Here is a 13,453-nt window from a genome sequence, read left to right as displayed (position 1 = left end):
GTTCCGGCTCCTCGTCAGCTCCAGAGTTCAGTTCCGGCGGAGCACGTCCTGCGTCCGTCCCAAGTCAATGTTCCGGCAGAGCACGTCCTGCGTCCGCTCCAAGTCAATGTTCCGGCGGAGCACGTTCTGCGTCTGTCTCAAGTCCCTGTTCCGGCGGAGCACGTCCTGCGTCCGCCCCAAGTCCATGTTCCGGCGGAGCACGTCCTGGTTCCCCCCCAAGTCCACGTTCCGGCAGAGCACGTGTTCTGCGTCTGTCTCAAGTCCCTGTTCCGGCCGAGCACGTCCTGCTTCCGTCCCAAGTGCCGCCGGCTGCGCCCGGCCCACCGCCGCTCCAAGTCCCTATCTCGGTTGCGCCCGGCCCGCCGCCGCTCCAAGTCCCTGTCTCGGTTGCGCCCGGCCCGCCGCCGCTCCAAGTCCCTGTCTCGGCTGCGCCCGGCGAACCGCCGTCGCTTCTCGTCTCGGCCTCGGCGGCGCCCGACGAGCCGCTACCGCGTCTCGTCTCTGCTTCGGCGGCGCCCGACGACCCGCCGCTTCTCGTCACTGCCTCGGCGGCACCCAACGACCCACCGCCGCTCCAAGTCACTGCCTCTGTGGCGCCCGACGAACCGTCGCCGCATCTCATCTCTGCCCCGGCGGCGCCCAACAAACTGCCGCCGCCTCTCGTCTCGGCCTCGGCGGCGCACTCCTTGCGGTTGCCTTGGCCTCCCGGACGTCCGCCTGAAGGGCCACGGTTGGACTCGCTGGTCTGGCCTCCCGGACGGCCGCCTGAATGGCCACGACTGGACTCGCTGGTCTGGCCTCCCGGACGGCCGCCTGAATGGCCACGACTGGACACGCTGGTCTGGCCTCCCGGACGGCCGCCTGACTGGCCACGACTGCACTCGCTGGTCTGGCCTCCCAGATGGCCGCCTGAATGGCCACGACGGGAATTGCTGCTCTGGCCTCCCGGACACCCGCCTGACCGGTCTCGATTGCGGGCCGTGGTCCCGCCTCCCGGCCCCTTTCCGCCCACCCTCATTTTGGACATTTTTTCCTTTTTGTTTACGTTTTGGGACGTCTGGGATCCATCCCTTAAGGGGGGGGGACTGTCATGGTCCGTTTCCGTCATTTCTTGTTTTTGTTTGTTTGCTCAACGGGCGTGGGGGTGTTCCCTTCCAGCGCGTGTCGTGTTGGCTGAAGAGACGCGCCCACCAGCCACGCACCTGTTACTCATAGACTCCTTGATCATCTCGCGGCGGAAGAGACGCGCTCACCAGCCACGCACCTGATACTCGTTGACTCATCTAATTACCTTGACTACTTAAACGACTAAACTGACTACTCGGCGTCGGTGCATTGCCCTTTATTGAATGGCACTGTCGCTCTTTGTTCATCGTCCATGCTCATCGTTCATGTTTCCTTGTCACAGTCGCTTATCCCTGGTTCCTGTCCCTGTGTCATAGTCGTGTTTAGTTCTGCCCAGCCGCGTTTTGTTAGTCTTTGTTATTTTGCACTTTGTCACGTTTGTATGTTCCAAGTACCTTGTTTGCCTTTCGGTTTTGTTTTGTTAATTAAATTCCCTTTAAGTTACCCTTGCCTTGGCTTCCCTGCATTTTGGGTGCTCCTCCTCTTCCTCCTCCCGTCGATCCTAACACTCTCCTTCACCTCACACATCAACCATATCACTCGCTCAGCATATTATCATCTCAGAAACATCGTCAGGCTCCGCTCCTCTCTCACCCCTCACTCCACTGCTTTACTCGTTCATACCCTCATCACCTCCCGACTTGACTACTGTAACTCCCTCCTGCTTGGTCTCCCTCAAAAAACCCTCCATAAGCTTCAGCTGGTCCAAAATTCAGCCGCTCGCATTATCACGCTCACACCATAGAGAAACCATATTACACCTTTCCTCCAACATCTCCACTGGCTCCCCATTATACACCGTATTCAATAAAAAATCCTGCTCCTCACTTTCAAAGCTATCCATAACCTTGCCCCTCCATACCTAGCTGACCTCATCCATATTCCGACACCTGGGAAGCAGAGCCTTCAGTCGATCTGCTCCCCGGCTCTGGAACACACTCCTCGCTGACCTCCGTCACTCAGACTCATTAACACATTTCAAATCCAACCTCAAAACACATCTGTTTAGACAAGCTTATTCATTCTGAGCATAAATCAATTTTTCCATTTGTTTTATTTTATTTATATTATTATTTATATTTTTAACTGCATGTTGTAAGGTGTCCTTGAGTGCTTAGAAAGGCGCCCACAAATAAAATGTATTATTATTCATATTATTTTTATTACTAAGTCACTCAACAGCTGCCCTTTAACTTACCATGACTTGACTTTACAGACATGCATTAGTGAGGTGCCTCTTATATTTATCACACACTCGCCCAATGCTGACTCTTGTAGGTCTGCTCAACAATCTGCAGCCTGGACTTAGTCTTCATCAGCCATGTCGTAAGTCTAGCTCGGGGGCCAAATGCAGTACGTGTTCAAATTTCCACCGGCCCGCAGCTTCTGGCATAAAATTAATAACGTGTGGCCGGTCTGTACTATTAACCACTCTGGAAATACACATGTAAAAAATGCAATTTTTTTATTTCACCAGAAGATGGCGTAGACTTGTGGCCGCACCCTCGGGTGCTTTTGGAAATATGGCGCTGCCTAATCCGAAAGCAGCACTCTCTAAATCATGTTAGGTGTCAGAGTGCACCCCTTTCCAGCTCATTTCTAAAATAGAGACTCCAAAGTAAAAGAAGAAGAAGATGGCAGAGAGGGCGGTTGTTTCCAGTACAAGTGGAAATGGGATTTTTTTCACTGAAACACACAACAACTGTGTCTGCCCAGTTTGCTAAGAGACTACAGCTGTTTTCAAGGAATTCAATATCAAGAGTCACTACCAGACAAAACATACAAACTATGAGAAGGTGACTGGTAATGAAAAAATTAAACTCACTAGACGCTTAATGTTCTGCCCCCACACATTTTCACCTCACAAAATCTTGCCTTTAATGCAAAATGTTTGCACACCACTGGTCTATGTGGGGACGAATCTTGCCATTGACAACGCTATTCACAAGTACCAGAAATGCCCTGTTCACTTTGATGCTTATGCCCACTTCGCACCGCTGACTTAAAGCAGATGATGCAGCGTGTCACTGAGGTAACAACCTAAAATTGTTTGATCGCTTCCTCCTCCTCAGGTGTGAAATGTGTTCGGCATGGTGTTTGTGATGGGCGCAATGGCAGCCTTGTTCCTATGTGTGTATGCTCATATAAAATGGACTTAGCACCTGGGTATGTTTGTTCAGCACATCATGCATGAACATCACGACACAGGGCTACCTAGGTTTGTCCCCACTCAAATTAAAATGTCCTCTGTATCCATTGTACGGCTCAATGGAAGCGGCTGTGTTACAATCCATAATCTCCATTTTCCTGCATTTGTTTCTTGCTGCCCTCAGTCTTCTCTAAAATAGCTGAAAATGCTGAAAAGTAAATCCACTCCTATCCATTTCAGTATAGCACATTTTGTTTCCAAAACAATTGTGCAAGAAATTGTTCGGAATCATACTCAATGCAAGTCCACTTAACTTTATTTAGATAGAATTTTGAGACATCAATTTCGGCATAGAAAATGCTGAACATGGAGTAAAAGCCCAATAAAAAAATAACAACAGTGAACAGTAAAAAAAACACATATTAACGAATATATTTTGACTGAATAAAAATTAACAGTAACGGCTATATTACGCCACCATTTCTGAGTGACGATATCTTTGCTCACTACAAATTTCCCCATTGTGGGACTAATAAAGGCCATCTTTATCTTTAATTAGTCAACCAATCATTTAATGAGTCAATCAATTCATCAATCAATTAATACTAATACTGTTGGAGTTGAATCACCGAGGAAATGAGAAGTAGTTAGTAAATGAAGCCTAACTTACTCCAATGCGTGTTCATTTGTTTGTACTCAAGAAGAAAAGGGTCAAATAAAGACTCAACTACTGATTAGAGTTCCGATATTTAGTTTCTTCAATTTCTGTTGTTCAGGAAATAGTATAAGGAAAGATAGAAGTGGAAAACTACGCGCGTGCATCGATGACGACACAGGAGCGTGCGCGCTAATCCCGCTCCTCCGTTGGTCACGTGATCCGACACAGAGCTGCTGTGCGGTTTGGGTCTAGAGCGTAGTCAGACAACGGGAGTCGCTGGCACTGAACATACGCAGTCGCTCACCCATTAAACGTGCAAGTGTTTGGAGAAACAGTGCCTACGGGAGCGTCGTGTCCACGAAACGACATGGGGGATCGAGTGGCGTTAATGTTACTGGCCGTTGCGGCGTCGACGCTGGCGGCCGAGGTAAGAAACTGTTTTTATTCCGTTACAAAGCATGACTCCGCTTCGATGCGGCTGTCATTGGAACTAAGCTCCCAAATGTTAGCCACAGGGAGACCGGAACTTCTGCATTCAAGCCTTTCACAATGCCCAAATTCCTACCACAGAGGAACACAGGTTGCCATTAGCCACTGGCTGGTAAACAGTTGAAACTACGTTCATGTAACGTTTGGTCAAGTAGATGCTTCTATATCAAAGCTTGACTAACAGACCATGTAGGAGATGACTAATATTTTAACTGTGAAAGAACAGGAAGTGTAGCCTTACCACTGATTTGTCCAACTTCCATTCTTGAAACGCGACTTTTATATTAGACCAAGCATATACCGCATTGCAAATTATCAAGCGACGAATGTGTGAGATACGGCTATCCCGTTAATGTTGTTTATTCATACATTGGTTTCTTTACCGCGTAATACTGTTTTTTTTTGTGGTGAAAGCCTCGGGTTAAATCTATGATCGATGTTTCCCCCCTTTCGACCATTCGGATGGATGTTTTGATTTTTATCTTCAAAGTGTTATCTTACACTTATCGTGTAATTGAATTAATACCCTACCACCTCTATATTGGTGGTTGTAAATGTGCCATATTTCCCGCAGGTACTACCATTATACTGGTAATTAAGTGAAAATCGTTTTGTACCCTTGTCCAGGAGCCGAATACTAATTTTAGGGTAGTGGGCGTGTTTCGGAGTGAAATAAGGAGACACGACATCCGTATGTAGTGTTAACGATCCCCAACGGCGTTTAGATGCTAAGCAAACCGACCGCGTAGACGCGACAGAATGAACAATGTGACAGACAAAGAATGGCATTGCAGTCGTTTGATGGAGAAAGGCGGTGTAAGATGGCGGCGGTGCACTGCAGCATTAGGGCCGCGTGAGCTCGAGAGCTGGGAAACCACGGACGCTATTGTTATATTCTTGCAATTTCCTTCTTTCAATTTTAAAATACATTCTTATCGTGTTCGCCTTCTTGACCATGTAACATGCAAAATACAGTTTCCACATAAGACGTAAGTAAAAGAAAACAGTTGCAGATTTTTAGTGTACCCTCTTACTCAAACAGACTGATTGCATTACTCTCAGAGGTGAGTGCATTAGATAGTATCAATTTATTACCTCTGCTTAGCAGGTTACAAAAGACTGCCATATGAGAGACAGTTGAAGTGTTAGTTGCAGGATCCTGCAACACTACAAAGAAATCTCGAAACTTTAGTAGAGGGCTGAGGAAGTCGGGCTGATCGATTTTGAAAATGTTTTTAATCACTTTTGATTATTTTGGTAATAATTGAAATCATGCTGATTCAAATGATGATTTGTTTTTTGTTTACAAAACAAGAGAATGTTTAAATAAAACAAAAAGACATTCTTTGAAACACTATAATTATATACACACACACCCGCACGGACAAGGCTAAAACTGGATTAGCTTTCAGGCTCACAATGTGCACCATGGCAGCACAGAAGTACTCCAGACTGATCAAGGTTGTATCATTGAAGAGCGCCAAAATTATGACGTCACAGTCCGATTTTGCAAAAAATTCAAAACATTGAAAGATTTCCATCCAATCGATCATATTGGTGGAAACTCTACTAAACATACATTTATTTCCTTATAAGTTGTTATCATCATCATTATTATTATTATTAGAGATTGAGTATATTGTACAAGCTTTTGTTCAAAGTTACATGCAAATTAGAGGAAAAAATGTCTTGCAAGGACAGATGATTTTTTCAAAATCCAAATGAGTTAAAATATTCTTAGACGCTAGGAGTGTTTTTTTTTTCATTTATTTATGGAACACATGTAGGCCACTTTACAAAACATAAATTCTAGAATTGATTTATCACTATCAAATTAGAACATGCTGATGCAGAAATTAAAGGCAGCTTGTATTATTTTAAATGATGGCTACAAATTGGCTGTGACACAGTCACTGTTGTTTGTCATTCAGTTTACCCATGTTGCCGTTAAGCCATTGATGCTTTTGACAGCCACCACAGAAAATCTGGCAACTGACATTCCCCATGCCTTTAAAACATTCTGTTGGATGGATCACATTTTATTAATTATTTGTACATTAAATTTTGTACTTCTTTCAATTTACTTCAGCGGCTGCTTCCCCTTGTTCCTCAGTTGTTTGGCCTTGGAGGAGAGTACAATGAATAGGGAAGGGCATTGTTTGAATTTGAAGGTGAAGGAAAACAATTCTCGATTCTGATTCTTATGGGGGCAGGTTCAAAAATATTTTTATGGTTTTAAACTAGTCCCCGTGTCCATTTGCGGCCCATTACCCATTCTTGAAGCATAGACTAAAATCGTTTGACGTGGCCTGTTTTGTTTGCCTTCATTAAACCACTGAACTTTCCTCACTTGGTGGCAAGGCACTAGCAGATAAATTAATTTTCAACTTTAATTTCCTTCTTTTCAGCCAATCACACATCATTCAGTGAGAGTATTTGCCAGGGATAGTGACTGGGTAGGCCCATGAATGACTAAAATCCACATGTAATTAATGCCCATTACAATTGCATTGGGGAAAAAAATGCCTTTTTTTTTAACCGCAAATAAATGAATGCAGGGCGATGGAAAATTTAACAAGTGTTAAATGTTATTTAAAATGAATAATTCCTGCGTGAATACAATCCAAAACAGTCACCATCAATTCCTTTCTTGTTTGGCCAGTAAGTTTCGAGAGCGACAAGGAGGACTCGACTGTGCGAGCTCTCTCCCCACATTAAAAATGTAAATCAGAAAAAAAATATTCCAGATTTTTATTAAATGTACCTGTAATCTGATTACGTTTTTTTCTGCAACAGTAATGGAATACAGTTGCATTTCTTTTGTATCCTGAATGCATAACGCTGGGAGATGTATTTCTGAACTCTCACACACACACACACACACCCCCACACCCCCACACACACACACCCCACCACCCTTACCTTGCTGAACAGCGACGTAATGTGTTTTTATTTATCCAATTTCATATTTTCCATCTCATTATCTATTCTTTTATTGATCTAATTTATATATTTGATTACATATTGTTGTACTGCACTGGAGAGGGGAGCTCTCTAATCTCGTTGCACACCGTACAATGACAATAAAGGGATTTCTAATTTCTGATTAACGTGTGTGTGTGCGTGCGGGGGTGGGTGTGTGTGGGGGTGGGGGTGTGGGGGTGTGCGTGCGTGCATGTGTGTGTGTGTGTGTGTGCGCGCGAGGGTGCGTGCGTGCGGGGGTGTGCGTGCGTGTGTATGTATATTAATATTAGTTTTTTTAGAATATTCTTTTATAGAGTATCTGAAACTATATAGTGGTATGTCGTTATTGTGATATAAATATATTGCAAGCGATTTATTATTATTTTTCCCTTATAACCCAGCTCCATTTTGTACATTTCTCCATTTTCATATTCCTGCACCAACATGCCCATTGTAATTAGTTCTCATGGAATGAGTCATTTGGGCTGCACCTTAAGCAGGACAGTGTCTTTGTTCCTAATCCTTTGCCAACATGACTCATGACAACCTTTACCCTTTGATTTAAAAAACAAAACAAAAAAAAAACATCAATGATTGAAATAATGAGAGAATCTCGATTAAACCCAGTTTGAAAAGAAGTAGCTTCCTTAAATAGCTTGTTTTGACTTGTGTGTGCGCTGACAAAAGCAAAGCTCCAGGAAGTTGCTTTCCCTGGTGGACACTGTATATACATAGTGGTCGTGTACAGTACATACTTGGAGTTGGATGCCTGCATTTGTATGTCACAATCATGGGGAATGAATTTCTTTTGTCTTTTGAAAATCATACCTTTTGACGACAACAACATGAATTGTGTCACAGGTCAACACTAAAAAACTATGTTGACATTATTGCTATTGCTTATACATAATGTTACAGGAAATGGTTTGAACATTTCAAACTGAATTGCGTTTGCTTCAGTGGTAATAAACCACCAACCGAGATAATTTCCCCCCCTTTCCTTTTTCTCTATACGGCAGTCATGATCTGTATTTTGTTGTTTTTGATTTAGTATTTCGTTTAATATTTTTCCTTGTTTAGTATGTGTCTTGTCTTCTGATTGTGTTCACCTGTGCTTGTCGTCTCCCTTCCTAGTGTGAACCAATCAGCTCCCTCCAACTCTTTGTGTCTTGTCCAGGTGCTCCTCGTTGTCCGTTACTTTGTTTGTATTTAGTTCCCTGGTTGCTTTCAGTTCTTGTTGGTCCATTGTCGCTGTCAGTGTCAGATGTTCATGTCCATGTCTTCATACCTGTCTCGCTGTCAAGTTTAGTTCAGTCATGTCATTGTGTTTTGTTCGTCTCTGTTGTTTTGTACTTTTGATATGTTAGTTTTTCCAAGTTCCTTGTTTGCCTTTCGTTTTTGTTAATTAAATACCCTTTAAGTTGCCTAATCCTCGCTTCCCTGCGTTTGGGTCCTCCTCAACCTCAACGTCACCACGTATTCTGACAACGGCACAAAATATTTTTTGTCCCACTAACGGGAGTTGATTCTGATTTTCTAATCTGTTTTTCCTCCCCAATTTGGGCTGCCGCTATAGAATATTTTGGTGTTCGGCTATCCTACTGAATATTCAATTGAATAATTGGGTCTTCGGATAAAAATATTTTATTTTCTTTGGTTTTAAGTACTGAAGACGCGGATAGCACGATGGCCTCACACTTTAGAGGTACAGGGTTCAATTCCGGCTCCGGCCTTCCTGTGTGGAGCTTACATGTTCTCCGCGTGCCTCAGTGGGTTTCCTCGCACATTCCAAAACCATGTATCATTGGTTGATTGGAACCCTGAGTTTCCCCTAGGTGTGATTGTGAGCGCAATTGTTCATCTTTGTAGGTCATGTGATTTGCTGGCAACCAGTCCATTGTGAGGAAAAACAGCAAAGATAATAAATGGATAGATAGTACTTGTCACTCCCTCCAGATTATCGGTCACACGCCATGAATCTTACACAGCTGACATTTATTCATTTGTCACCATCAAACTGTAAGACGTACACAAAAATATAAATAGAAAATACACAATTGCATAACACTATATTTACAAAGAGAATAAAAAAGTACAGCAACACAATCAAATGAATGAGCGTAAACATATTTGTTAGCAGCAAAAACATACCTCGATACCCATCGGCACTTTGGCTGACATCTGCTTGTCATGTAAAAAGCACGAGTCTGAACAGTGCCACTCCAAAACACGGACCAAGTAAAACAAACTACTTTAATACTGTCCCATGTACAATCGATTCACAAATGGGAAAAGAAACTTGCATACCAACTATGCACAAGTTATCAATTAAATCAAACTTGCCAATTGCTTGATCAATAATAAAATGCTAATAAATTAAATGACAATCTTTTGGCCGTTAAAGTACTTCCGTAACTGATTTTAAATCAGTCTACAGTTTCCGTATTCTTTTTCTGTATTTCCAAAGTGTGCTGACATTACAAGGCCAAAATCCTCTCTTTCCTACATTGCAGAGGAAATAAGATTGCTGCTAACACGAGGACAACAATTGGTGTTGGTGACATTCATATTTTTTAAAAATAGTTGCGAGAATGGTCACTGATTAGGTCACATATATTTAAATTCACACTTAAACACGACCTAAATCTGCTTCCAATGGTTTTATAAAAGTTGTACTCCAGTGTAAGTTCCTGTTTTTTATGTTTGTTTATTTGTTTTTTTTTATACATAGTGGGACTAATTCTAACTAACTACTGGGCCCAAAATGTACATTTACAACCTGCTTCTTCCACGCACGTAGCGTCATTCATCACTTTCAGAGTGGGACACCCGACTAAAAATGTCAGCAGTGTGCTGCCAGAGCATGCCCTTCATTTCACAGCTGGCGAGTAGGCAGCTGTTAGTGCAAAATTTTATCAATAATTGTGAAGTGAGTTGCACTGATCTGCCGCCTTACTCCGCAAAGGCTGTGCGCACTCAAGCTTGCATCTTCCATTTCAAGTCCAGATAATGATTCAGCGATGGCTTTACATTTTCAATGCATTGTTCTTTGGGCTGGATTATTACTCATTTTTTAATTGTGATTTTGATTTGGTCTTCTCTCGATTTGTACAATTTTATAATTGAAGAAAAACAATGCGGAGAACGGTGTGGTGGGTTTTCATATTCCCAACATTGTGAAAGTGCCCTGATTGCACCATGATGCTTGGTTTGCAAGCATGTTGCTATTTGAATCTGCCATCCTTGAGCATACTTTTAGATGTTTAATAACACTGTAAAACTATAGTCAAACTATAGTCGAAATAATTAAAAATTATATATTTAAGTACAAAACATGCTTAGTTTTTAAAATATTGCTGGAGGTAATGCTAAAGTCAATGGAGGATCCCATTCAAATGCTAACAGGAAATTAGCATAAACAAATCAATCAAAATGAATGACCTTTTCGGCCACACACACCATCACAAACTCAGATGTTCTCGGTTACAAAAGAAACATTGTTCACCTGCTTGAGAATACAGGAAATGCAAAGACAAAACACCATTCTTCTTCACCTGTTTGTGGTTAGAAGTAGTGATGTGCTTTTTTCGGGGGCCGATAACAATACTGATTAGTATTAGTCATGGAGGCCGATAACCGATATTTCATTGGTTATTCATTGGTTGAAAAAAGGAGGAAATGGTGTAAAACATTTTACAGATTAAAAACTCCAACCCTTGACTTAGTTTACATGCCTTTAAGCACGTTTATTAAACAACTTCAGTGATTTACAACATGTTAAAGCTTTTTTAGATCTTAGAAAATAAAAAACTTAACAAAAAGTGCACAGAGCTCCTAGGCTCAGCTGTATGTATTATAGTTAAATGAAAACAAACATATCTTTATAGTTTACTGCGGAAATAGTTTTCTATTAGTTGTGAGTTGTAGAAGACGGACATTTATTAAAATTTCGGCAAAGTCTGTTGTAGTGCGTGTGACTCGAGGTGAAAAAGCAAACAGGCCGCTTACTGCTGATTAGCTGCAGCCCACTGCACAAGGAAACAATCAGGTGGTCCTGTGGGATGGCCAATCTCCTTCTGCAGGTAGGGCCACCAGCACAGCAGATAGAGAGAGAGAAGTGTGCTGCAGCAAGCCAAAATAAACCGTCTTTTAATTTAGCGGCCTTGAAAGTTATTAAAAAGGCCGATGCCGATTATCAGCAAAATGCCAAATATCAGACCTGATAATTGGCCCGGCCGATAATCGGTCTATCACCTGTTAGGAATGACTTCAAACATTTACATATATAGGCACCACTGTAAAGGCATTGTGTAATAAAGTTACAAATTACGCTGGTCAGATAATAGTTGTCATAAAGTCAGAACTTCTCGGTCACCTTGTATACGCAAAAAAAAAAATGTGGATATTTCTGACAAAAATAGTTTGATATAGCTTGCGTTGTCACATATGACTGCCAAGATCTCATGTGACACGTGAAGTCACGTAAATTTATGGGGAAAAGACGTCTTCAAAAGTATCACTATGTGGTTTTATGAATCTATATGATAATTTTTTTTTATCACTATTACAGAACAAAATAAGGGGTAAAAACAAGAGGTACACGGATATAGTCAAAAGAAAAAAGTATATAAATATTTACTTTTTATACAATAAAACATTGCACCTCAGCTGGAAACAGCAGAAGTAAACACAGCCAGTGGGGGAATGTTCCGGTAGCTGTTGCGGGAAGCTAATGTGAAGCTAGCCTCATATAACAATGATAATGTCTACAGCATGGAAATATTTTAATGTGGAAAGTGGACACAGTTCTACGGCGACTTGCATTGTGTGCAAATGGAGCATTTCGCGTGGCGCAAAGGATAGCGCCGCACTTAATAAAGCAAATGTAACACGCTACCTGACCAAACTGATGTGCCCCCCACCAAAAAGAAGAGCTTGAATGCTTACCTTTTATTATTAGTTTTGTTTGTGTGTGTGGATGTGTGTCTGTCTGTCTGTTAGTGGTTACTCTGGTGTGCATCTCTCCACAGAAGACGATTCAATACAACTCTAGATACATGCGACGCAATATGATTCAAGGATGGAACGATGGAAATGTAGTACATTGATTCAATGGTTTTACAATTCTACGGCTGTAGCTTTGTCATGTTTATTAAAATGTACAATTTCTTAAAAGCCCAAACTATCAAAGTTAAGTTGAAAAAACCCTGAAAAATCTTCTGCAACATCTAACCGATTTATATCTGGGTTACATCTCAACTAAGAGAAGTTTCTATGTGTATTCCGATACAAGAGCGGCAATACGTTTCAAGCATGGGACGATGATTAAAGATGATTCGATCCGCTTCATGACAGCAACACAGATTTGAAACGTTTTTTGTTAAACCCCGAGTGGCTATCAGATAAACACAATAAAGTCTGTATTTGTCAATGCTCAAATGCAATATCTTGCTCCACATGCATTAATTAAAACTTGACATGTTTGGTGGCATAAGAAATGCCATAGATTGTACGCCTGCACTTCAGTGAGTCTTCCCTTCGGTAAAGGAACAAAACGTAACAGCCTCCCTCCCACCACCCTCATCTTGCTCCCCGCGGCAGGCATGGCCCACACTGATAAGGCCGTATAATTAATAGCGCAGAATTGTGTGTGTGTGTGTGTGTGGGGGGGGCATGGGTGTGTGTGTGTGTGTGTGTGTGTTTCGGGTTGGGGGGGCGCTTCATAGAATGTTTGCTAACTAAGGGTGTCCTTATCGTGCTAGTAAACCCTTTTAAAAGCCTGTATGTGAGTAAGAAGATGCATCATGTGTTCGTTGCTATGGAACCATATCTTAATGCACCACACCTTAAAGGAAATCTTGACCCACATGATGATGAGGTGATAATAGGAAATCTTGACCCACATGATGATGAGGTGATAATCAGATTACATGCATTTTATGATTTTCCTGATTTTGCAGTTTGTCTGCAAAACAAAATCTGTCAAACTGTCATCACTCTATCAGCCTGCAATAATAAATAATGTCACTCATGCCGTTTAACTGCTGCAATTTATGTAATCCTATCGT

The 13,453-nt window shown here is 42.1% G+C and overlaps 1 protein-coding gene across 2 annotated transcripts in view; it reads left to right on the top strand.

Moving 5' to 3' along the window:
• Nucleotides 1–4,138: 4,138 nt before the first annotated feature.
• appa (amyloid beta precursor protein a) overlaps nucleotides 4,139–13,453 on the top strand; it is a 57,381-nt gene continuing 48,066 nt past the window's right edge. The window contains exon 1 of one of the 2 annotated variants that reach the window (XM_088289335.1): nucleotides 4,139–4,359. In XM_088289335.1, coding sequence (XP_088145461.1) covers nucleotides 4,300–4,359 — 60 coding nt within the window. In that variant the 5' untranslated portion in view covers nucleotides 4,139–4,299. The remainder of the gene's footprint in view (nucleotides 4,360–13,453) is intronic. The other variant, XM_088289334.1, reaches the window with a different exon arrangement.

This window comes from Idiotropiscis lumnitzeri, chromosome 3 (assembly GCF_059441095.1).
Source record: "Idiotropiscis lumnitzeri isolate Australia: NSW breed Sydney's pygmy pipehorse chromosome 3, RoL_Ilum_1.0, whole genome shotgun sequence".
NCBI lineage: Eukaryota > Metazoa > Chordata > Actinopteri > Syngnathiformes > Syngnathidae > Idiotropiscis > Idiotropiscis lumnitzeri.
Note: the sequence above shows the minus strand (reverse complement) of the source record. Positions and strands in the feature narration are given on the sequence as shown.